A 27,353-nucleotide genomic window follows, 5' to 3' on the forward strand; every position below is an offset into this window, starting at 1 on the left:
AGATACAGAGATAGTATTTGAGAAAATGTAACGCCTTTCCATGTTAAAAACAGCAAACTACTAATAGAAGGAAACTTCCTCAACATGATAAAGGCCATATACAAAGAATCTACAGCTAATGTACTCAATGATGTAGGAATGAAAGTTTTTCTTCTAAGATCAGGAACAAACAAGAATGTCTGCTTTCACGACTTTTGTTTAACATGGTATTGGAAGTTCTAGTCAGAATAGTTAGGCAAGAAAAAGAAAATGCATTCGAATTGGAAAGGAAGAAGTGAAATTGTCTCTATTTGCAGAAGGCATGATCTTTATATGTAGAAAGCTAAAGAATCTACACCAAAACAAAAAAGTACCAAAAAACCTGTTAGAATTAATAATAAATTCAGCAAAGTTGCAGGATGCAAAATCAAAACAAAATCAGTTAAGTTTTTATACATTAATAATGAACAATCTGGAAAGGAAATTAAGTAAGAAATTCCATTAACGATAGCATCAAAAAGAATAAAATACTTATACTGTAAGTAAGTTTAACCAAGGAGACAATAACTTATACTTTGAAAAGTACAAAATTTGGCTGAAAGAAATTAAAGACAAAAATAAGTGGAAATACATCTGACATTCATGGATTGGAAAATTAGTAATGTTAAGGAAGCAATAGTATCCAAAGCAACCTGCAGGCTCAATGCAATTTCTGTCAAAATTTCATCAGCCTTTTTGCAGAAATAGAAAACCCCATCCTAAAATTCATGTGAAAACTCAAAGGACCTAATAGCCAGCACAGTCTTGAAAAGAAAGAAAGTTTGAGGGCTCACATCTTCCCGGACTTAAGCACATACTTGTGCACCAGTGTTAAGGCAGCCGCATTATTCACAACAGCCAAAGTGTGAACACAGTCAAATGCACATTGACAGATGACTAGATAAACAAAATGTATATATGTACAATGGATTATTATTCAGTCTTTAAAAGGAATGAAATAATTCAGCTATGTGTTACAATAAGGATGAACCTGGGAGGCATTGTACAAAGGGAAATAAGCAAGACAAAAGAACAAAATAGTATGATTCCTCTTACATGAAGTATGTGGAATAGGCAAGCGTGAAACAGAAAGTACTGTATAATAGAAGTTCTCGGGCTAGAGGAAGGAGGAGTGAGGAGTTATTCTTTAATGGGTACAGAGTTTTTATTTGGTATGATAAAAAAGTTCTGGATATGTATAGTGGTGATGGTGACACAACGTTATGAATGTACTTTATGCCACTGAATTAATGTCACACTTAAAAATGGTTAAAATGTTAAATTTTATGTTACATATATTTTACTACTAAACAAACAGCGAGTTGTGTGTCTAATACAGTTTGACTTAATGTTATGTTTATTTTATCACAAAATAAATAAATAGTGGGTTGCGTGTTCTGTAGAGTTGGATTGATGTCTAGGGGAAATTATAAGATTATCTTGGGATAGAAAAGGCCTACAGTTAAATAGGGGGAAAATAGGGTGTTTGTCAATCTGGTAGTCATAACTCAACAAGTGGCTATTATCATTTGTGTTAGTGGACTGTTTTGTTTCATTTTAATTATGCTCAAAGTTATTATTTGTGGAATAACAGATTATTAAACAATGGTCTACTTTTTAACTTTTAGATTTAATAGACAAGAATCTGAATGAAATGAAGGGTTTTCTTCCCTGGCCTGAAAGTAGGCAGTAGAGACCCCAACTAAGGTGACAGAACTCCAGAATGACCAATTCTTCCTCTGCAATGTACTACCCTTGGGAACTGTCCTACAACAATTGTCCTACCATTTCTTATTCACAGCCAGCCCAAAGACTTTTTTTTGTAAAGCAGTTGTTCATATTTTCTACAAAGATACAGTATAGCAAAATGGTTTAAAACTTACATTTGGAACCAAACATCCTGGCTTAGTGTCTTTTCTTTGAGAAGAGCTAATTGACCTTTTGTAAAGTTATCTAATCTCTTTATGCCTCACCTTTTAAATTCATCTGTAAAATGTAATAATCACTTCATGTGAGAAGATTGAGGTAACGTATGTACAGTACGTAGCAGAATACCTGGTACATATTTAATGCTCAATAAATATTAGGTGTTGCTGCTACTATTGCTGCTGTTATTCATAAACAAGCTCAAGGTCCAGACCTGGAAACAAGTCCACAAGAAGGCATTTCTTGTTTAACTTTCTAAGGCTTTTATTTTATTTATTTATTTTTAAAAAATATCTTTATTGATTTCAGAGAGAGGAAAGGAGAGGGAGAGAGAGAGACAGAAACATCAATGATGAGAGAGTTATTGATCGGCTGCAGCCTGCAACCCGGGCATGTGCCCTGACCGGGAATCGAACCCTGATCGCCTGGATCCTAGGTTGAGGCTTAACCGCTGAGCCACGCCTGACCGGGCTCTAAGGCTTTTATATTAGGCACTCTTTCTCTCCCAGTCCTATGGAAAAGGGGATGTCATTCTCATGCCATATTTAGTTTTTTTGCTTTTGAGACTTCTAAATTTTGAGACTAAGCAACCCATTTTAATCTTGCTACTGTAAACCCAAATTAATTTCAGACTGAGGTAAAGAGTAAAGAGCATTTATATGAGCATAAGAAGCTGCAACCCAGGATACACGATTCAGGTAGCGACCTAGATTGTGCTCTGGGGAGAACAAAGAGAAGGATTCGTAAAGGCAAAAATCACAAAATGTAATTCTTTCATGCAAATGAAGGATTACTGGCTAGGTTTACCAGGCCTGGTTAGTTCTGATATGCAAATAAGGGAGGCAAAAACTACAAGAAAAGAGATAAAGTCCATATGTGTCTACAGAAGGGTTGTTCCAGGATATTGATGACTCAGCCTGGAGCTGAGTTTAGCAACAGATTTAGCAACTTAATAGCAGCTCTGAGAACTGAGGCTCAAAGGTGCATAGGCTGCAAAGGCCCTACTTTCTTAATAGCCTCCTGACTCCATTTTAGTCCCTCGTCCCTCCCCCCTCCCCACACACCATTATTAGTGACTCCAGTTTAGATATGTGTTTCACACCACATTTTAAAATTTATTTTTTTTAAGCCTATTGAGCCTAGGTCTTTTTCTTTGACTTCTCCCCTTAATCCTATTTGGATCGTAGATTCTGAGAACTGAGTTAATTATATCCTTCAGCTCCATAAAGACATTGTCATCATCAGTACAAGCAAGATCCTTTTTTGGTTTCATTTTTACCCTTCATTTCTAACCTCATCCTGTATCCTTCCCTAATAGCTACTGACTCTAATGTGTCTCCACATGCCCTTAAATGTGCATGCCTTTTGGTAAGTAGGTAATACTGTTTTGTGTGCATGAGTTTTTAATTAATGAGAAGATATTGTGCTATTAATATCAACATCAAATTTTAAACCTCCATTATTTTATATATGATTATTCAATGCTTCTAACTTTTAACTATATTTTAGTTACCAATTCCCCAAAGAATGGACACCTAGATTACAATCAGTTTTACACCATCACAAAACATCCTGCGATTAACATATTCTTACATCCCCCTTTATAGATAGGATGATCACATTGATCCAAACTGAGATGCTTGTGAAATTGAAGGGGAATATTTTGATTACAGGTGTGTATATCAGGACTACCAACAAACCAGGATATGTGGTCCACCCTGTTCATTGTTCTAGGACACAGCCAATAAATCAGCAGATATGCAGTGGGATAGTCCTTCCCCTTTTGTTTCCAGCTGATATCTGTTGCAGTTGATTGGTGAATGTGTTGGACTTATTATTGCTTATTTTTAATACCATTCTTTCTAGATAGTAGTTATGAGGGAGAATGTCTGGGTCACAGGTTATAGACATACTTAAAAGTTTGAGTTCCAGTCCAGTCTTATCCTATTAATAGATAGATGGACTTTTTCATCTCTGTCTTCCCGTATTTCAGGTTTATTCACATTCGTACCGTGTAGTTATTCATCCTTTATCAGACTATCTGGTTTTGGGCTGTACCAGGTACTACTAATTTGCTAACAACTACTCTTAGTGCAGTTACTCAATATAGCAGCTCTGTAGTTTATAAGGATTTTTTCAGATTTGTTAAGGTAATTGGACCCTAACAATTACCTTTTGAGATAGAGAGGGCAGCATTTGTAATTGTTATGTTACAGAAAATGAAGCAGAGGATCAGAGGTATAATGACTTTTTTTAGTCCGCATATCTGTTAAGTTACGGAGTTGAATTTGTGAGCAGGTCTTCTGATTTTCATTTGCTTCTGCAAAATCTGAAAGGGACAGGGAAAAGGGTCAATTTCTGTTTGTGGTTAAAGCAAGGGCTGTCCAGTTTAGCTTTATGTCTTTCTCAGAACATAACACAGTGCCTGACATATGGCAAATCATCAGTGCTTTTTTTATTTATTGCTTGATTTTTGAGAGAGAGAGACACACACACACTGATTGGTTGTTCCACTTATTTATGCATTCATTGGTTGATTCTTGTATGTGCCGGCCCTGACTGGAGATCAAATCCATAACCTTGGCTTATCTGAATGCTCTAACCAACTGAGCTACCTGGCCAGGGCCAATCACCAGTAATTTTTAATGAACAAATGAACTGGGGATTATGCAGATATCCATAGGGCCCAGATTTGAATTGGTAATGTTGCTGCTACTCAGTGCTTTGGTGATTTCTGTTTATTGCGGCAATGCAAGTGAGTCCAGTTCTGTAAATGTTCTGGCCGAAGAAAGGGATTTCACATCAATCAGTCTAGGAATTCTCATGGTAAGTGGTGTGGTTCATTTACAACCGAAACAGCAGTAGGTTGTAAACATGCCTGTATAATGTGATTTCTGGAGGGAGTAGACTGTACTTGTTTGTTTATAGAAAATTTCAGTAAGATTTCTTCTGCTCTTCTTGTTTAGACACTGTCCTGTAAGTTTAAATAACCAGAAGCAAAGTCCCTCCTCTTTCTTACTACTGTATTGCATTCATCTGCTTAACACATGCTTCCTACCCAAGATTCCCAGAGGCAGCTGTAGTGCTTACTGAGGATGCTGGATTTCATTGAAAGATTTTTCTCCAAATAGTTTGTTCTAGTATTGAGAATGGCTGGTTGGCCTGAGCCACCTACCTCAAACCTGTCACAGTTTTGAAATCATTTCAAAGCCTTCCATAAGGTAGTCTCCACCTACCTTTCCACCTTATCTCGAATAACCACTCACCATCCCTTTTCCAATCCCGGCCACCCACTATAATACAAATTAAGAGTGTTCTAAGAGAAACCATATAGTAACTTACATTTTTTTATACCCTACCCTTCAAGGAAGTTGAAGTGGTCGTCTTCCAGAAGTAGTTCTATCATGTATCGTAAATCCTTCTTTTCATTCTCTAGCCACAGATATTCTGTGCACAACTTATGCTATTTAAGTGAAATATTTCCTGCGGCTTCTCTCTTCAGCCATGCATTTTCTTAAATAACAGATTAATTTTCTAGTGCTTATATTAATATTATGAGCTTTACATGCAAGTTCTCATCCCACCAATGAGGAGAACTTTTAGAAAGCCCACTTATGTCTCTTTAAGTATCTGCTTTCTATTGAAACCAGTAGTAGGCTAGTGATTATGGCTAGTCCTTCCAATTGTGCTACCAGATTTTTGATTTTTAATTGTTTCCAAACTATCTCCTTTCTCTTTGCACTGTGCTTTGACTTATACAGTACCTGACATAAAGAAAACCCTAGGGAAGTTCTGTTTTTTTCTTTTCTTTTTAATGCATAGGTAAAATCCCTTTATAACAATGGTTTTCATAAACTGAAATCCTTCCCACAACTTAGTGGTTGGTCCATTGAAATAGTACTTTGGTAGTCAGTTTTCTTCTTCTTCTTTTATTTTATTACGTTAAAAACACTTAAATGATACCTACTCTCTGAACAGATTTTTAAGTGTAAAATACACTATTGTTATCTGTAGGCACAATGTTGTACATCATATATCTAGAACTTACTGTTGTGTAACTGAAATTTTATGCCCGTGCCTGTTTAATATAGTCACTCTTAGAAGCGAAGGATAGAATGGTGGTCACCAGAGGCTGGAGCAAAGGGGAAATGGGCGTTGCTAATCATTGAGTAGTCAGGCTTCTTCTGCACATAAAACTTAGCAATCATTGTCCCCAAGTATATGGTTGTTTGCACTTGAGGTAGAAAAGGAAAAAAGAGTGAATTTGGTGATTTAGTTTATCATGAAGCATCACTTACTTTTCTAATTCTAGGTTTCCTGCCAACACTTACACTACTGCTCCCTCAACTTAAAATAGAAAAAATAAATGAGACTACCAAGACCATTTCTTCCAAAACACCACCATACCCAAAGTCTCCCAAAGGTTGGGAGAAGTATGGAAGGGAAAGTTTGGTTAGGAATCTCTCTTCCACTAAATTAGGAATTTTATTTGCTAATTAGTTAAAAGCGTAGCTGCTTCTCATGAACACAGCTAACCCTGTTACATTAAGGAAAGTCAAGAATTGGGTTCACTGAATGCCATCAACAGAATCAGAATCACATCTTAAAATAATCACCATTATTCTGTCACTGAGTTAGCACAGATCTTTATTTATATTCAACAAACCATGTTGGTCACTGTGTTCGTATTTTTAGTTCTACCTGATCTGAGTGGGCAACTCTAGATTCTCCTAGCCTCTGTTGGTGATAACTCTTCGCTGACCTTGCCCATGAGTGTTCACCAGCTACATCAGTCTGCCTCACCAGCCTCCCCTCTCTACTAGGCCTTTCCTCTCTCTTTCTCTTCTTCTCTAATCCCGTTCTTTTTCTTCACCCCTGTCTCCTTCACAACTCCTTCATGATTTTCTCTGGGCTGGGCTTCAACATCGTCGGTGGGACAGATCAGCAGTATGTCTCCAACGACAGTGGCATCTACGTCAGCCGCATCAAAGAGAATGGGGCTGCGGCCCTGGATGGGCGGCTCCAGGAGGGTGATAAGATCCTCTCGGTGAGAACTGGCTTCGGCCTCCTTTAGTGTCCCTTGCTCCCTAGACCCTGCTTCCTACTCCTAGCGCCTTCCTTGGTAAGATTCCTGCCTGCCTTTTTGGATCAGGAAATATCCAATTTGTAGAGTTCAGTGGGAGGGACCTTGATCAGTGATCTTTTCCAGCCCTGCCCTAGAATATGGAGTATATTAACTTGCTTGATAGACAAAGCAAAATTAAGTCCAGAGTGTGAAGTTACTTACCCAAGTTCAAAAACATGAAACAGGGTTGAGGGACTGGCGGGTGGGGGGAGGAACTTAAAATCCACAATTTTTGTTGTTCTTCCGTTATACTTTATCACTTCCTCTTTGTAGAATAAAAGATTAATGTCTCCCTTTACACCAGAAGCAGCAAAAAAAGAATGTAGGAATTGTGTTCTTTTTAGACTCAGAGCCCTTTTTCTACCCATTATTAATATAAAAAATTGGAATGCAGTCTGATTTGGATATCTGTCCACTGTGCTCCCATTTCATTCTGCTAATGCCTCGGGTAAGACCCTTACTACATGGTAACCATTAATTTTATTGTTTTCTGGAAGTTCCTAAGGCAGGGACCACATCTTTTTTTAACCTTTTACATTCTAGCACAGTGTTTAATATGTATTTAACAAATAAAACAAGTTAGTAAATTCAGGCAAGCCCAAGCAAGGTTGGCTGATCAGAATATAAATAAAGCATCATGGATGGTAATATCCCACTGTAGTCCTTCTCACTGATCATTTTCCCTCTTTTTAGTCCATTAAGCTTCTGGACCCCATTTATTAATCTGTTGAGATAGAGACAATGATAGTGTAACCTACCCTTTATCTCAAAGGATATTGAGAAGTTAAGAAGCAGATTTCCTATAGCTCCAAGGAGGCAGACATTCTAAAGACATGAAATCAACTTGAGTGGTACATGAAGGAAAACTTGACAGGGGTTAAAATAAAGGTGTAGCATGTAGTTAGAAACTATACAGTCCCATATTTTGACACAAGAGGGACTTGAAAAGTATAAGGGTTAAGAAAGCCATCTTATTTGGAAAGCTTTGGTTAAAGGTATATTATTGAAAAATGAGAACGGTTGGAAGTTTTTCAGCACCATAGACTAAGCAGTATGCTGAGAACTTTAAACTTATTTAATATTGTAGTAACCTTATGAGTTAGGTACAATTATTATGCCTATTTTGCAGCTAAGAAAGCTGAGGCTTGGTAAGGTCAAGCAGCTTGCCCAGGGTCACACAAGTAGTAAGTGCAGAGAGGCTAAAACTTAGGCCTGTCTGAATTTGGAGCCTATACTCTTTTTTTTCTTCTTTTTTTAAAAATTTTATTGATTTTAGAGAGAGGAAGGGAGAGGGAGAGAGAGGAAGGGAGAGGGAGAGAGAGAGAGAAACATCGATGAGAGAGAGACATTGGTCATCTGCCTCCTGCACACCTCTTACTGGGGATCGAGCCAGCACCGCGAGCGTGGACCCGGACCTGGTATCAAACTGGTGGCCTCCTGGTGTGTGGGACGGTGCTCGACCGCTGAGCCACAGCAGCCAGGAGGAGCCTGTACTCTTAACCAGCTACTATACTGCCTCCTAACAGGTCAATGGGAAGCTAGGATTAGTTATCCTAAACAGAAAGTTGCGTGGTGAGTTAATAGTAGATTTTATGTAAAAACGGTTTTATATAAAAATGGAAATTAGTCTTTCTATAAAGGGTAGAATTGGATAAGGAAGAAAGGACTTAAACTTCAGTGCGAGAGAATTTGTTGGACAGCAGCCGAGATGAAGAGCCATCGCCCCACAGAGAAATTATCACAAAGCCACTCTAGTTGTTAAAAAGGGTAGGACATGAATGTCGAGGAGAGAAGTAGATGTCTAAATAACTTAGTTCGCTTGACTTTAAAATTTATAGCAAAGAGGATTTCACTTTATCAAAATACAAGATATTATGAAGATCTATACAAGGTATTAAGTATTACAAATATATATAAAACACATTACAAAGAATGATTCCAGTTTATGTTCTGTCCAATAAGGAAAAGACATGTGAAAGAAGGGAGAGGAAAGTGCAAGTTAGATATGGAGAGAGATAAAGAAGACAGAGAAAGAGGAAACGGTGGAGCATATATAGATAGAAAACGCCAGCATATCCTCTCCATTCTATCCAGATCTATAGTCGTTGACTCCAGTTTCCCTTCCAAGAGTTTGCTCCAAAATTACTCTTTCTAGATCCCATTCCTTAAGAAAGAGTGACTCTCTTGTCTCACCATCCTGTTTCCTCTTTATCCTTGAGTGAACTAGTTAGCCATTAATTATTAAACAATTAACATCTATGCTTTAGCTCACTTTATCCCTTTGACGTACTTGAGTACTTTTTATTGGCTTTGGAGTCTCTATAAAATGATGCCAAGTTATTTATTAGCCTATATTCCCATTCTTTTTGTTGTTGTTGTTAATCCTCACTCGAGGATATTTTTTCCATTGATTTTTAGGGAGGGAGGGAGGGAGAGAGGGAAACATCAATGTGAAAGAGACACCTTGATTGGCTGCCTCCTGCATACGCCTTGGCCAGGATGGGGGATTGAACCCACAACCCAGATATGTGCCCTTGACTGGGAATCGAGCCACACACCCTTTGGTGCATGGGCCAACACTCTAACTACTGAGCCACACCTGCCAGGGCCCCATTTAGTCTTTATGGACTTTCCTATTCTCCTCACATGGGTCCCTGTTGTAAAATATGCCCTAATTCTTTCTTTTAACTTTTGCTAGATAATCAAACTAAGAGTATGCCCCTTCCTTAGCACACAATCGTTTTGGATAACTAATAGAAGTATCATTACATTATCTAGATTTCTTGTGAGTTGTTATTGACCATTAATTTAATCTTTGCATTTCTCCCCAAATCCCAATGTTTTGTCTTCATTTCAAGTTCTAAAATTAAATAACTGCATATTTTATTATGCAGTTTTCCCTTTCTCATCAAAAGTGAAGTTTAATTTTTTGTGATCACTGTGGATGGTTTAAACTGAAAAGAAAGAAAAAAATTTCTTTAATAAATGTAAATGATATTTAAGATTTAGGCCCTATTACATCTGATAACCATGAAACAAAAAAACAGATATTACCAATAGAAGAACAGACCTGGGTTGAGATGAGGGCAAGAGATTCCTTATCCAAAGTTCGTGTGTGTGTGTGTGTGTGTGTGTGTGTGTGTGTGTGTGTGTGTGATGGCAAGGATGGTTTAATATTTGTATAGGTTACCAGGGAATCTGAGGGAAATTTACTTTTGTGGGGAAAAGAAAAGTCAGCTGTATAGGTTTCTCATTTTTCCCATGTGTCTGCCTAAATGAAGAGAGGTGGGTAGTCAAGAATAGTGAGTCGTCAGTGAACTATACATTTTTATAAAGCTTAGGGTGATATAGCTAGTTATTGTACTGCACAGATGAGTGTATCATTTTGACCACACCCCTTAGATAACAATGGCACAGATCAGGCCGTTAGTCAGCTGCATTTCATATTCTGTTCAAATGCACTTATTAATTTGGTGGATGAAAGAGTTGAGTAGTCATCAACATTTATCAACTATTGTACTTGATGGCCTGCAGAGCACTGTGCCAGGTGCTATGGAAAATCAAAGAAAATAAAAGACTTGTTTCTGCCCTCAGCTTAGAAATCAATAGGAAAGACCCACCAGAAATCCTCATCCAATCAGCTGCAGAGACATTGAAATATACAGAATCCTTTAGACAAAGTACCTCTAAGGAAGAGTCTTTGTCTTGTCATCTCTGTACCTCCAGGATGTAGGCCTGAGGCTGACACAGAGTAAGTATCTAGTAAGTTACTTGCTCTGTGAATATATTACAGCATGATTGACATTTTGGGTTGGGCCTGATTAATTGGAACAGGATAATATTTTTCCTTCAATTTTGATGGAAAAAGAGACATCCCCCCTCCCCAAAGTTGCAGTTCATTTCAGGATCTTGGTAAAAAATTAAAATATCCAGAGTATAATCTGAGGTCAGTGCTTATTAAATTGAGCCCATTTTTTCCTCTACGTCTTACACATCTCCATTTATATTATCCTATAGTTAATAGAGTTCTTGTAACTAACATCCTGAGATAATGCTAGATTATCCTGAGGCAATTCAAAATGATTAATCGTCAAAGAAAACTAATTTTAACTCAGTTTATTCATTTCCTAAGGCAGGAAATAGGAAACTCGTTTTTAAAGACTGCTAACAACCATAGTTAAAGCAAAACATTTGTGTTTTCCCATCAGAGCACCTAGAGTACCACCATCCCAATTCGCCGAACATTTAGTAAAATTTTCTAGCATATTGCAAATCTGCCATATCTCAGGTTCAGTAAAAAACTTACTATGCCATGAGTTACGGAAGCTGAAGTAGTAAGTTTAGGAGTGTTCTAAGATTTCTCAGTTGAGTAGCTCTTGGTACTAGAAGTGAGGTCCAAGACCATCTGGCCGTCACCCAGAAGTCTGTTACCAATGCAGAGTCCCAGGAACCTTCCTAGACCTGCGTTATAACAAGATCCCTGGGTGAGTGTGAATAAAGTGTGAGAAGCACTGCTCTAGGCAAATATCTTTCAAGCCTTTTAAATTATTACCTATAATAGGAAATACACGTGTGCCTATGGGGGCACAAACACACACACAATTGAAGCAAAGTTTAACAAAATAATAATTCTTCTATATGTGATGATTTCTGATATGTTGTGTTCTCTTCTCATTTCACTTTTTAAAAATTAAATACTGGATTGCCTTCACTGTCTTCTGTAATAGGTCAACAGACCATATATTGTTTTAAAAATCACCACTGCAGTGAATGGAAAATCATTGATGAAATCTGTGGATGCGTAGAATATGTATTAAATAGGGTAAATAGAGTGGGTATGGCAACCAGTGAGAAGACTATTTCAGGCATTTTAGGTTAGAGCTAACTCAAACTTCAGGATCACCTGGAGGGCTTTTTTAAAGCACAGAATACTAGGATAGGGCCTAATAATTTTCACGTGAAGCAAGTTCTCCAGTTACTGCTAATGCTGCGGACTCTGGGACCACACTGAGACCCTCTGGTCTGTATTAGTAAAGATGGTGATAAAGAAAGTGGATATCACATATGTTTAGGGGTAAAGCTTACAGAACTTGGTGGTTAATCAGTATGAGCTGGAATCTGTAAAAACACGTAGAGGAGGTAAATATTAGAAAGCAAATTTGTCTTTGGAGTAGAGATGACATTGTCAAGAAAGAAAGAGTCATAATTTGTTTTATGGGGTTGCTTTACCTTGGGCAAAGGATGAGAAATGGTTCTTTAAAAAAAGAATCCCCTTTGCATTTCTAAAAGACCTCTTGTTTGGGGTTTTATTTATTTATTTATTTATTTATTTTTAAGCAATTAGAGTAAAAGTCCTCTTATATTAGAATACCGTTAGGCTTAACTAGGAGGGTCAAAAGACATAATTAGTATAATGTGCCCGTGCCCTGTATAGCACCTTCTTTTGCCTGATGTCTCCAATATCTTTCTTCCTGTTAGCAGAAGGAGGCTCAGCAGAGGACCAAGTTTACATACACACTGAGTCATTGGTGGGTAAAGCTTCTAATAGGGCCCAGGCTTTTCAGCTTTGTGTCATACTGAGAATATGTCAGTCAGGCTTTGTGTAGTTATGGCTTTTTCAGGGTGTACTCTGCAACCAAGCCTCAGGAAATCACGTGACACTTATGCTCAAGTGTTATTCAACACTATTCATGTATTATAGGGATTATAATGATGAGTTGAGATAGGAGCTCTCCAAGTTATTTACAGTAGAATGTAAAGTGATTATGATATAAGGCAGAGTCTGGTTTGAGCTTTAAGATGGTTATATAGTACAGAGAGTCAAGGGAGCATATCAGTCACATCTAGAACAACCTTGTCAGTGAAGTGGCAGTTAACTAAATTGCTTTTCTAATGCTACTTCAATATATTCAAATGAATAAAAATATTAATATACGATCACATATTTTTATACAACTCTAAATTTTTTCAATGTGTTATGTACAGGCGTGTCCCAAAAGAATGTCTACTCACTTTAACAGCTGATAGCTCAGTTTTGAAAATGAAATGTATTTTAATAAACACTGCCTTTATAATTATTCAAAGTGTGTGTATACATTTTTGGGGGAACACCCTATATTAGATACAAATGAAACTGCAGAATCAAGAAAAATTCAATTTACAGCATTAACGTGATGGATGGTTCCATACTACTGAAATAAAATCCCTGCTTACAGTGTAAATTTCTATAGTTGAGCGTTTTAAAGTGAGGGTTTTGAGGCCAGGCAGCTTGAGTTTGAATCCTGATTTTGTTGCTCCCATTGTATATGCCCCTGCACAAGTTGTATAGCCTCTCTAGTTTTATCAATAAAATGGGGCTCCTAGCTTATGGGACTGTTGTGAAGACTGAATAAATTCGTACACGTAAAATGAACGGACAGCTCCAGAGATGATGATAAATATGCAGTGGTTCCTGGCGATTATTACTGACTACTGTGGCAAAGATTATTTTGAACTCAGTATATATTTTTAAATCCTCATCTGAGGATATGTTTTTATTGATTTTTTTTTTTTTTTTTTCAGAGAGAGAGAGAGAGACAGGGAGAAAGAGAGAGAGAAACATCGATGTGGGAGAGAAACTTTGATCAGTTGCCTCCAATATGCACCCTGACTGGGGATCAAACCTGCAACCTAGGTATGTAGGACAACACTCCAGCCAACAGCCACCCAGCCAGGGTTGAACTCAGTATTCTTGCCGTTGAATGTCATATAGTTCTCTCACTTGCATTCATATTACTATGAAACTTGTCTCTGATATTGAGCTATGACATATCTGGCACTTTGTTAACAGAACTGCATCATTAACTTATTTGTCTATCTCTGAGAGAAAGTAAATAAATACCTATTTCTTTAAATGAGAAATACAGTTATCATATGGGCTAAATTAGGTAAGTGAGTATTCTCACTGCAGCAATCTCACACCTATTCTCTCCCCAGGAATTAACTTAAAAATCAAGTCATTGAGAATGACTCAATTCAGAAAACTTGAAGTTCTTTCCCTGTGGCATATCTACAAAAAAAAAACAACAAAAAAATGGGTGTGGCTCAGCGGTTGAGCATCGACCTAGGATCCAGGAGATCTTGGTTTGATTCCTGGTCAGGGCACATGCCCAGGTTTCGGCTCAATCCCCAGTGGGGGACGTGCAGGAGGCAACCAATCAATGACTCTCTCTCATCGTTGATGTTTCTCTCTCTCTCTCCCTCTCTCTTCTTCTCTCTGAAATCAATAAAGATGTATATTTTTTTAAAAGATCCTTTCCCTGCCTATTAATTTTTATTTTTAAAAAAATGATGTGATCAGAACATGGTTTGGTAGCATGAAATCAAAGTCCATCAATTTAGAAAATCTTGTATTCATTTCTATACTATGGGTACCAGGTCTGATTTTATTTAAGATCAATCTTGGAAGATAAATAGAATTGTTTTAAAGGAAAGGGTATTCAGATGGTGGATATAGCTTAAGCACAGGTATGAAAATAAGAATATATGTTTTTTGTCTCGGGGTCAATAAGTTATGTGATTTAGCTAAAGCAAAGGATATGTGAAAGGGAGTAATGAGAGGTTAAATTAGGAAGGTAGATTCCAGCCATTTCCTGGAGGACTTTGCATATCAGAATGAGAAATCAGGCATGTACTCTCCCCTCCCCTGTTCCTACTTCTGTTTTTGTTTTTGAGCCATAAAGTGGTATAAACAGAATTGTGCTTTAGAAAGATTGGTCTGGAGACATAGTGTTTGAATAGGGTGGTATGGGGGAGTACCCAGAGAAAAGTAAATCAGAAAGAAGATTACAATAGTTCAACTAAAAGTATCCACAGCCTAAAGAGAGAGGTAATAGAAAGAAAATAATAGCATATGAGGAATGTCATTATGTTAGACTATAGGATTTTGCAATATATTATATGTGAATATTGACAGAATGGGGAGAGTTTAAAACTATTATCAAAATTTTAGCCTGAAGGGATGGTAGTGGCAATAAGAAGGAAGTTGGGATAGTCTGGTTTTGTGGAAAGTAATAAAGAGGCCTTGGAAGTGTTGAATTGGGGCCTAGCAGAATATCGAAGTACAGGTACCCAACAGGAAATTAGGTAAATCTGGAAGTAGAAGTAGGGATACAAATTTGGGGGTTGTCTTGAAGATTACAGCTGACCTTGTGAAAGATCACATGGGAGAAAAAGTAAGATGACAAGAGACAGCTGGCACAGGAATATTAAGAGGGAAGGAAGAGGAAAGGAATTAGGAAGGGAATAGTAAAGAACCAAGAGAGCCAAGTATTCATAACCGACAGGGGAGAGCTGCAGAATGGGGAGGTGGTCTGGAGCCTGCAGAGGGGGCTGTAGGATTTGATTATTGGATTTCACTGCATAACGTTGAAGCCCAAGGCTTATGCCAAGTGGTGACTAATGTGGAGTAGAAGTAATTAGTAGTAGTAGGAACTATTAATTTGGGAAGGCCAAACTGTTGGTAGATGAATTCACCAAGGATATTGGCAGGAGATAGAGTGGAAGGACTACGACAAACCCCTAGGAGAAGGAACACTGTCAAGGAAGACAGAGGGTTCAAAAAGTCAATGACTTGGGCTTCCACTGAGCAGAGAAGAGTCGGTGAGTCAAAGTGGAGGAGTAGTGTAGTGCAGAAAGAATGATAAAATGCAGGGCACTTTCAGCTTCCTTCCGGTGTTTAAAAACCCTAATCCTAGCTTCTACACTTACTATGTCTTTGGGTAAATTACCTAACCTTGCTAAGCTTCAGTTTCTTCATCTGTGAAAACAAGATAAAAATAGTGTCTGCCTGATAGGATTATTGTGAGAATTAAATTAGATAATTCATAATGTAAAGCATGTAGCACAGAGCCTGCCGAGTAAACATGTTAGATAGATGTTTTTGCTGCTGCTGCTGTTGGTGACATTGACATGTGTAACGGATAGGTAGTTCTTGCATAAAGTGGGCTGTGCTGTGTCACTGAGTGCAGCATAGGATAGATAGCACTGTAGCCAGTGTCACTCCTGACACTAAAAAGTATTAATACCAGTGGTTCTTCACATCTCTCACCTCTAAGTGGTAAGACTGACCTACCCAGAAGCATGCTTGTATTATCACAGAAACATGTTTTTTGGTAAACTTGAGGAGGATAGGAGTGTTAATGGGAGCAAGGGAAATTGTTCACAATAGAACAAGACCAACAGAATGGGCCAGTAGATCTGTACCACACCAAAATAAATTGTGGGAGAGTTTCATATAATTATATTTCTGGAGTTGAAGGTGGCAATACCAGGGATTAGAAATAAACCTGGAAGACCATGCTAGCTGTAGAAAGCTAGGCCGATGCTTATGGAAAACATACAAATACAGCAAAAAGAATTCCAGGTGTCCAAATGAGACAGGCCATAAGAGCTAAGATGAAAGGGAGACTACTTTTTTTTTTTTTAAGTTAAGTGATCTTCACATGGCCCATGGAACTTCAATTTTAGGAATACATAGCTTTGAAAAAAGTCATGCTGAGTTCTAAGGGACTTTACCCATTCTCCTAACCCTTGGAATTTGCTCTTGTAGGAGTTTGTTTTTTAAATGTTTGGTCACACGAAAGTAAATCTTTGACTTCAGAGAGTTTACATTCTACCACTTACTACTTTTTCTTGCTGTTTTCCACAGGTAAATGGCCAAGACCTAAAGAACCTGCTGCACCAGGATGCTGTAAACCTCTTTCGTAACGCAGGCTATGCCGTGTCCCTGAGAGTGCAGCACAGGGTAGGTGTCGTGTAGGTGTCGTGTTATTTGCTGCTAGGAACCTGGCACCAGGCTTTTGTACCTTTCTTGTGAATAAACCCTGTGATGTAATCTTCAGTGGTGTGTTTGGCTTTTTTTCCTTTCGCTCCCATTCTTTTTTTTCTTGTTAATCCTTACCCGAGGATATTTTTTCCAATGCTTTTCAGAGAGAGAGTGGGAAGGAGGGAGGGAAGGAGGGAGGGAGGGAGGGAGGGGGGAGAGAGGGACATCGATTGGTTGTCTCCCACACGCACTCCGACTGGGGGCAGGGAGCGAACCCACAACCCAGGTATGTGCCCTTGACCGGGAATTGAACCCTCTACCCTTCGGTGTGCAGGCCGACACTAACCACTGGGCCACACAGGCCAGGGCCACTCCCGCTCTTTTGAACAGCTTGTGTGGCAAGGGTCTTCTGGAACTCTGCTTATCATCAAAGGAAATTCATCACAGTATCTTTTGCAACCCAGGTCCTAGCTTCAAGGTAATGTACCTTAAAGATAAAACTTGACAACCAAATTGAAATAAATGGGGGAGAAATACCACCACAATCAATTTTTCAGTAGAGAAGGAAAACATATGTCTGCCATTGAACATTCTTGTTTATAAAACTCTAAGTACAAAGATGGTGGGCTTTCTCATGCCTACTCACTGTGTGCTTTTCCCTTTCACCTCCACGAACCATTTACTTATCAGTTTGGTGACGCTCCTGACCAAAGCCCTGATGCTCAAAGGTGAGCTCCAGGAGAACGGAAAATGGAATTCAGGATTCAGTCAAGGCAGCACCTATCCCTGTATCCACTTCTTAGGTCAGGTGTCTTATAATTTGAATGATGGAAAGAGAAGCCTATAGACATAATTCCTCCCATAGCAAGGATTTTGGGGGCATTTGCAACACAGGTTCAAGGTGTCTTTAAAGTTATTTCCTCTTAACTTGATGCCTGGATGTGATTTCTTTTTACTGACTTACCTCTGAATCTGTTTACCTCCATTCCATACAGATTTCACCTTTGTCCATGTCCAGTGTTACACAATAGGGGATGAAGGACACAACCGCATCTTAGAAGGGAGTGGGTGCCTTTTGAGAATTGTAAAGCATTTCCAAATAATGGCATTACACCGATGTGCAACTTACGGTTAGATAACAGATCATTTAAATAACATCGCTCAGATCTGCTCTTATTGTACTCTAATGACTGATAATCTTTCTAAGTAAACGTTCTAGGAAGATGGACGTCCCCCCTCATCCCGCCCAATAATTTTCAGGTTTCTTATAGGATCGATGGACTTCATTTCATATCTTCATTTCCCGATATGATACACGTAGAACTTGGTGGAAGCAGTACAAAAGCAGAAAGGTGTTATCTCATTTACCTTCAGGGTTCCGTTAGGTCAGTAGCACAGCAAAGTCAGATGCCTCCCCATAAGACTTATTTTGTTTCCAAAAAATTGGTGACATTGATGTATCAAGTAAGAACAAACGGAGAGGACACCCTCTGCTAGGTAGTGCCTGGATTTGCAGCTTTGGGTAGTCTAGAGACTGTAGACCCAAGTAATGTGTCAACCCAGATATTTCAGTTGTTGTAAACACACATTGGTCACTAGAGTTAACATTTCTCTTTCCCTTCCAGTTACAGGTGCAAAATGGGCCTATAGGACATCGAGGTGAAGGGGAGCCGAGTGGTATTCCCATACCTATGGTGCTGGTGCCATTGTTTGCCCTCGCCATGGTAGCAGCCTGGGCCTTCATGAGATACCGGCAACAGCTTTGAAAAGCTTGCTTTCTCCCAGTGCTCCTGATGAGGAGAACATTTCTTCCTTTCTCTCATCCTCCCTGCCATTCTCCCATATCTTTCCCTCACTTTGCATAGCTCACACATGATTTAAAGAGACTGCTTCCCAGCCTAGAACCTTGCTGTTCAAAATCTCCAAGTCCTTGTTTTCTAATGGGAGAGGAAAGGCATTGTTTGAAGGAAAGCTGAAGAAAAGACTTGCTTAGAACAAATGAGGAGTTGGACATTTTACTAGGACCGCCAGTAGAAGTTCAGCTACAGCCAAAGAGGGAAAAGTCCAGTCTTCCCGTCACCATGGTGATACCTATTTTCTTAGCTGGCATGCTGCAAAGGCCAGCGGTGTGATATAAGAGGAAGAGAGGATTTTTCTTTTTAATGATCTTCCTTGGGAAGTTTTTGTGGTCTTTATTTACTTTCTGACAACATACTTGGGTGCCTGTATCAAACAAAACATAATGAGGAGACCATTTTTACTTTTTAAAAAACAAATATATATCTACACATGTATACACATACATGCATAAATGATAGTATAACAGTGATGCCTTATGGAGAGGTAAAGAGGTAGAAAGCTGCCCTGTTTTCTAGGTTCCTGATGTAAGGGATGATCTTAATTGAGGGAGTGAGAGAGAGCCTGACAGGATGCCCAATCTGAGTCATTAAAAAAAAAAAACAAAACAAAAAACTAAAGCAACTAATTTAAAATCTTAGAATTCTTATTTTTCTCATAATAATTAAGGTGAAATTGAGGCAAAATTCCATAATACAGCTTTGCGCATGTCAATCTGTTCGAAAACCTTTGAGATTTAAAGATAAATCTTGCCAATCTGTGGTCTGCCCTAGTGACTTTTTTGATACCTTACAGTCCTGTGAAAGTATCAGCTGGAATGATTGTGGTCAGAGCACTAGTGATGGGGCCAAACCAACCGAAAGAAAAAACTCTAAAAAGAAAGAAGATAGTGCCTCCAAGGTGGTGCCCGAGCGCTCAGGCTATCAACCAGTCTTTCCGGTTTCTAGTAACAGGCAAATCTTAGCGAAGGAACTGCTCCTGGGCAGCAAGGGCATGAAACCAGCCGTGCTTCTGATTCAGTTCAGTTTAGAGGGTTTGGATTGCTAGTTGTTGTTTTTTTAAAAAAAGTTCTTAACACTGGGCTTTTAATGAATGAACAATTTTGTGGGGAAGGGAAGAAAAGGTTTGTTTGTTTAGGAGGGAGGGAAGCTCCGTAGGGAAACCTTGAGGGAAGGATGCGGAGGAATGGATGCTGGGGAATACTAAGGCTAATAATAAGGTAGGGACATCCTGGTTATGTGCTGCTGAAGGGTGGTTTTAAAGCACTCAGGAGAGCTGGCCCAAGGCTAATTTCCTGGCTTCAAGAAAATCATTTCCATAGTCCAAATATACCGGCTAGACCATCGGCCTTATGCATACAATCTTGACAACAAGAGTATGAGGACTTTCCCTCGGATGATCAGTTGTGTCTGTTTTTTAGCTCAGATGATCTAGCAGGTATTTTACAAATGTTGATTGTACATCAGCTTTGTTAATACACTTTTACAGAGTAGTAAAATACATGTAGCCTCCATCCTAAAGGGTTTTTTGGTTCCAGTTTGGAAGAGAACACCTATACACATAAAACGTAATTGGCCTCATAGTCAGGGCAATGTTAAGTTGGTGTCAGATTTATATTGCAGACAACAAAAGGGAAGAGTTACTGAGAATTGAGACACTTGAGAGAGTTCCATGGAGGAAGGGGACAACTTAAGGACCCTTTAGGAGCTCACAGTCTAGTTAGGAGAATTTGTAAGTAGATGAGAAATTAAAAGGATATATATCATCAGGTTAAATAACAGTTGAAAACACTAATAAAAGAAATAGTACTGTTCACAACACGTAGCAAAAAAAGATATGCAGACAGCCATCACTTTTTTTTTTTTTTTAAAGGTATTCAGAAAAAGAAAGCTGGCACATAATGACATGAGGCCAGAGTGGAAAGGGAAGGCTTTTAAAAATAAAAATCCCAGTAAGACCTCGCCTCTGGGTCAGCTATTCCTATAGGGAGAAAATGGCTTTAAACAATGCTGGTGTGACTCGTGCCTTTAAACCTGAACTGTTCACTTAGACAACTGCATTTGTACGTTCCACAGAGAAACACAGTATTTTAGTTCTCGCCTCAACTGCCCCACTGTGGAGGCAGCCTCTTGGGCTCTCCTTGTATCTGGAGGTATGTGCAGCCACTTCTGCAGTGGGCCTACTTGCCTCCCAGGATGCACCTCAGGGTTTGGACATTAACTCTTGAGAAGACCTGGGACATACATACCAAAGGAAGCAAAATGGCAAGCAAGAAGAAAAGCTATTTTTAGTTTTTTATTGGTTTGTGTAAATAAAGAGAACACCTATCCCATCACTGTTAGAAGTTTTGCTTCGGTTGATAATAGGGATTCTGATGCACTTTAATAATTTTGGTTTTCTCTGGATTTAAATAGCATCTAAGGGTCACTAACATTTTAGGCAGGTGTGCTATATTTTTATTTCTGATTCTCTAGAAGACTACTACATTATCATAGATAAGATGTCAGAGTCTATTGTAAGTCATTTAAAAAAGTCTATGCTCTTTATAAATTGAATCTAATATTCCTGTCACTTTATAGAGTGTATCTAATTATTCCCACCACCTAAATTACTGTGTTCAAAGTTTAAAAAAAAAGAAGTATTTTTAAGACCATGTACTTAGAACACTTTTCTATAGTTACCCAATATTATACATATAACCCTAATAAGACATTGTTTGCGTCAGTCGTCTGTTTCCTTTTCCTGCCAAGTTTTATCTGTGCTAATTGATTTAATTAATCATACCATCTAGCCATGTATAATGGAACAGGGAAATTAATATTTGTTACTGCATCCTGTGCCAGTTATTGTACTATAAACCCTGGTTGGTAGCACTATTTGTTCATGCCTCACAACTCTGAGATCTAAGTATTGTTATAAAGACACCGTAGAAAAGAGGACAAGATTACTCCTTCGGATTACATACATGGAAATAACAGAATCAGGATTTAAACTCAGGGCCACAGGTGCGCCAGCAATGACATTTCCTCACTGGCAGTGCTTCTCAAAGTGAGGTCTCTGGTCAAAAGCATCAGCATCACCTGGAAACTTGCTTTTAGAAAAGCAAATTCTTGGGCTTTATCCCAGACCTACTGACTCAGAAACTGAGTAGGGCACCCAGCAATCTGTGTCTTAATAATCCCTTCAGGTGACTGATTCAGCTGAAGTTTAAGAATCACTTCTCAGTGCCAAAAATTGTCCTCATGTTCTCAGTTCAGAATTACCCAGAGAGCTTGTAAGAATTCTGATGCCGGCTGCACCTCGGCCAATTCAATAGGCGCTCTGGGTGTGGGAGTCAGGCACCATGGAATACAGTTTACCAGGTGATTCTGGTGTGCAGTGTCAGTAAAAAATGCGCAGTGGCATTTAAACCTAGACACCGGTTAAGTTACACACAGGCATTGCTCCAGCCAATAATGACGATTTCACTTGGGCCTTTTTAGAGCCCAGCTCTCCATGAGCTTCTGCCCCAAATATAGATGTGAAATAAGTGGAACATTGTTTGGCTTCTGATTTGCTAAGGACTGTCCAACCTGCAGCAAAATGTATTAGTGTTTTAGGTTGTGCATCTGTTACATCAAAATCAAACTGGAACACTGGAGCAAAAGGAACCAGAATGACTGTTGGATGAATCTGTCTCAGAGGTGAGCAAATTGAGGCTCAGGGAGGTGAGCTAATTTAACCCATGTCACAGACTTAGCTTGTTGCAGAGGTGCTCTTTCTGTCTCATCTTTATATCTTGAATGTATCCACTACATGAACATACACAAAACTCCTTTTTATCTCAGTCTGCTTCCATCTTCTCTCTTTGGGTCTTAAATAAAGACCAGAGGAACTGATTGACTACTTAAGGGTATTGCAAGCACCATGCATAATTGGGAGGTGCCACAGAATAACCTGAGAAAGATCTAATATCAAATTCAATTAAATGAGCTCTTCTGAGACTAATTCCAATAGTTCTAAACTAGAGAAGTATGTTTTTTTACATTAGACATCATTTTTCTTGTGTAAATAAGCAGGTTAAGATACAATCTCATGTGGAGCCAGTAAAGATTTTATTCTAGTCAACTTCAGTTGAAATTTATCTTTGTACAGATGAGGTTTTTCCCTTCGTTCAGCAAATGAGTGCATGCCGGGTGCTGAAGATACAAAGATAAGATGGTCACTCTAAGCTAAAATTTCATTATCGGAAAGTGGTGGAGTATTTGTTGGTGACGTTGATGTTAAAGTATTTCTCTAACACCACCTAGAAGCAGAAAATTGAATTATGAAGCTCTCTACCTCCCAGCTATAATAGGTTTAAAGGTGGTTATGATCTTGTGTAAGCCCCTTTGGCTGTTTCTCTTTTATCTGCAAATCTTTGAGACCAGCACTTATATTCAAAAGGGCAGTTGTGGTAAAAAGGAAGACAGTATTTTAAGGAATTCTGTTCTGATCAGAACCAGGTTCTTAAGTGCCATAGACTCTTGCCTGATGTTGATATTTATATATGGGCTACAAAGCACTTAATCTGCTTACCTGATGCACTTGATGATGATAATATAATAACATATAAGAAAGCATTGCTGTGTCTAAGAAACCAAGTTACAGCAAACACTAGGTCTTGTTTCTAAACGTTATCCTTACTGTTCATGTTCTTCTTGCAGAGTGAAAAGGGAAAGGGAGAAGGCTGGGTAATGTTTTCAAATGCAAATCGATCATTAACAGAGTTACTTACAAAAGAACTTTGTAGTTACTGTCATCATTAAATTTATTGACCAATCACAGGAAAATGGGATAATCGCTCATAGTTTGCAGATTGGCAAATGGAATCCCAAAGTTGAATTTGATTTTAATTCTGTATCTGCAGTGCTGATTTGATATAAATTTCTTATTACTGGATATATGTGCATTTTACCCCCAGGCCATATTAGTTCTTACAAGATTATTTACCTTATGAACTTTATTTTATTTTGCTTCCTTTTTACTTTGATCCTAATGCCACATTGCATGCCTGGATCTAAGTAGCAAATAGATACCCGATAGCAACTTGGAAGACACATGGGCATAAAGCTGTATCTTCTAGGAAATGTCACTACAGATTAAATATGTTAGTGAGGCCATGAAAATAGATAACTTCCTAAGCTTTGCTATTTGATACCAGATAGAGCAAATGAGATGATAATGTATCTGTACCCAGCTCAATGTTGGCATCCAATAAAAACTTGTTGCATTTGTCAGTGATCTTTGCAATTTTTTTCCCACCTGATTTTGAAGTTTGTTGAATTTTGTTTTATTTTTTTTTTTGCCGACTTCTTAGAGTAGCACCTTTGACAACAATAGAAAAAGGAAAGAAAAGTCTAAATGATCAATTTGAGGCTTAGCTTTGACTAAGGAGGTAAAGATAATGGCATTACCATGTACTACTATTAATTGGCTAACAACTGTTGGGCTCTTTTCAATATGTCAACTACTGTTCTAAGCATGTGTTCATTAGGCCTCACAACAACTGCTGTCATTACCCCCATTTTACAGATGAGGTGAGCAAGGCATGGAGAGATTAAGTACTTCACCCAAGTTATACACCTAGAACCTGCATACATAACCATGGCACTATACTGTCCCTATTATCCATGGTGCCAGGCACTACACTGGGGTGCTCTTTTGCATAACCCTAGTGTCAACAAATTCTCAGGACTATGCAATGCAGTACTGATAATTCCATTTTTATAGATGAGATAACTCAGGTTTAACGAGGTTAATTTGGTCATGATACATAGCTAGTTAGTTCCAGATCTGGGAATTTACTTAAAACCAATGAGGAGTTCATTTCTCACCATTCCAGAAAATTAAAGTTCAGTATACTGAATTACAGTTTAGTATACAGGCTAGCCCAGCTTTCCATTGTGGAATTGGCTGCACTAGGTACAATATAGCAGTCGTCGTACCATTCTGCATGTATACACAAAGTTTGAAGGCAGTTGCCAACCTTTAGTGTCTCACTTGTAACCCCTTCATCCCCCAAAGCCTTAAAAGATACACAGAATGCAGAAATGGGTTTGTGCCACAGGATGAAAAAGGACTTGTCAGAACTGATTATTGACCTCCTGTTGAAGTTACTCTGCATACAGCCTACTTTGATGTCATCATTGCTCCATCACACAGCTTAAGAGAAGTGCAAACATGGAGTCAAACCACTAGTTTATATCTGCAGTGTGTATAGAATGGTCATCTCCCTTGATGGGCAAAGAAAGTACACCACTTACCAATTATATAACAAGCCACTACAAAACTTAGTGACTTAAAACAACATTTTAATACATTTTTAAAAGAGTCTGTGGCCTGGCTGGGGTGGCTCAGTGGTTGAGCATCAACCTATGAACCAGGAGGTCATGGTTCGATTATTAGTCAGGGCACATGTCTGGGTTTCAGCCTCCATCCTTGGTAGGGGGCATGCAGGAGGCAGCTGATCAATGACTTGTTCTTGTCACTGATGTTTGTCTCTCCCTCCCTCTCTCTAAAGTCAATAAAAACATTTTTTTAAAAAGATCCTATGGGTTGCCTGAGTGTTTCTCCTTCTGACACCACTTGGTGCCACATGCAGCTGCGTTTATCTGATGGCAGAACAGGGGCAGGTAGTCCTGGATGGCCTGTCTTCCCCATCTGGAAGTTAGCGCTGGCTATTGGCTATGGTGCCTTGGTTCTTCTCCACATTGCCTCTCGCCTTCCAATAGACTGGACTGGGCTCTTCACAGAATGGGTGGGGGTGGGGTGGTCTTAGGAACGTGTTTCAAGAAGGCAAGCCCCCATGTGGAAAGCGCCAATCAAGCCTTTGCATTCTTCACAGACCAAGCCATGGCCAAGCCCAGAGTCACTGTGAAAGGGGACCTAAACTCCACCCCTTGACGGGAGGTAGTGCAAAGAATTTGTGACCCTTTTTTAATCCACCACAGAAAGGAACTAGGATTTGAACAGCAAAGACCAGGAGTCAGCAAACTTTTTGGTAAAGGACCAGATAATAAATATTTTAGGCTTATAGGCCTTGGTTCTTTGCAGTTTTAAGGTGATAGAAACCATAGACTGTATATAAGCAAAAGTGTGGCTGTGTTCCAGTAGAACTGTATTTATGAAAACAACAGGCCCTGCCAGACTAGTTTGAGGACCGCTGACAAAGACTTGCAGGTTGATATGGACTTGTAGGAGTAAAATGGAGAGGAGAAAGCTCCCAAATGTTGGTTCCTTTTGAGTTCCTGATTGAAGAATATTGACACATTTCCTAGGACAGAGAGAGAGAGAGAGAGAGAGAAAATCTCTTACTCTCCAAGAAAGAGAAGCCAGAGACAGTCCAGAGATTTCCCCCGGTGTAATTGTGGAAATGAATTGAAGAATGACCATTGTCAGACTTGACTGAGCCCCCATCATGGCCAGGACACCACCCAAAATTCAAGGACTCATAAAAATACTAGTGATATTTTGTACTTACCAGGCACTTTGTAGTGGAAGTAACTTAATGCTTAAATAAACTTATTAGATTAAAATTATTCCCCCTTTCATTTTTAATATGTTTTTTATTGATTTTAGAGAGAAAGATAGGGAGAGGGAGAAAGAGAGAGAAACATCAGTGATGAGAGAGTCATTGATCAACAGCCTCCTGCACGCCCCTTGCTGGGGATCAAGCCAAAACCTGGGCGTGTGCCCTGACCGGGAATCAAACCATGACCTCCTGGTTCATAGGCCTACGCTCAACCACTGAGCCATGCTTGCCCTATTTCCCTATTTTAAAGATGGAAAAATAGAACTTTAGAGATGAGAAGTTACCATTCCTTGTTAGTATCATTGGGTTTTAACACTCAAGGTTTGAAGCCAGAACCAAAACTTTTTCTATGCTCCTTGCCTTTTGAGTTTAAGAAGAAAGTAATGTTTGTAGGAAAAAACTTACTCATGGAACAATTATTTGCTAGTAGTTACAAAAAATAGTGTCTCTTTGGGTGCAGATAGAAGATAGGGAATAAGAAGGGATTGGTAGTTTTCTCCCACCTGTTTTAAATAGTGTGTATTAACAGAATACGTGAGGTACATAAGGCCAAAAGATCAGGAGACAACTGACATTGAAAGGATTGTCTGTTACTCACAGTTCCCAAGATAAGGGGACACACCCTGCTGTGGGGCCACAGGGGAGCAATGGCATTGGTCACCTGGCAGAGGGAGAGGGAAGACCTGTGGGCAAGAACCTTTATCGTGGTTTCTGTGGGAAGGAACAGGCAAGGCCAGGCAAGCAGACTGTGGATTGTCTAGTGTGAGTAATGTCCGAGGTCTCTGTGGCATAGGGGCTGTCCCTAGTTGTCTGGTACCTGGCCTTGGGTTGATTAGGCACGTAGATAATGACCCTGTGTGTGAGAGCTCAATAAAGAAGGTGGTTGGAGTGTGGGCTCTGGATTGGTTGGTTTATATTTGAAAAGTGTGTCCATGTTTGATTCCCAGTCAGGGCACACACCTAGCTGTGGGTTCAATTCCCAGTCAGGGCACGTGCGGGAGGCAACTGATTGATGTTTCTCTCTCCCTCTCTCTCTAAAATCAATTTTAAAAATATCCTCAGGTGAGGAG

At 39.0% G+C, this 27,353-nt stretch overlaps 1 protein-coding gene across 1 annotated transcript; it reads left to right on the forward strand.

Moving 5' to 3' along the window:
• The first annotated feature begins 6,297 nt into the window (after positions 1-6,297).
• LOC148094050 (synaptojanin-2-binding protein-like) lies at positions 6,298-19,420 on the forward strand. Its single transcript, XM_087819493.1, has 3 exons — positions 6,298-6,991; positions 16,758-16,853; positions 18,500-19,420. The coding sequence occupies exons 1-3, from the start codon at positions 6,842-6,844 to the stop codon at positions 18,638-18,640; spliced, it is 387 nt and encodes a 128-aa protein (XP_087675619.1). The 5' UTR covers positions 6,298-6,841; the 3' UTR covers positions 18,641-19,420.
• Positions 19,421-27,353: the final 7,933 nt, after the last annotated feature.

The sequence above is a fragment of the Miniopterus natalensis genome, chromosome 1 (assembly GCF_054644295.1).
Source record: "Miniopterus natalensis isolate mMinNat1 chromosome 1, mMinNat1.hap1, whole genome shotgun sequence".
Taxonomy (NCBI): Eukaryota; Metazoa; Chordata; class Mammalia; order Chiroptera; family Miniopteridae; genus Miniopterus; species Miniopterus natalensis.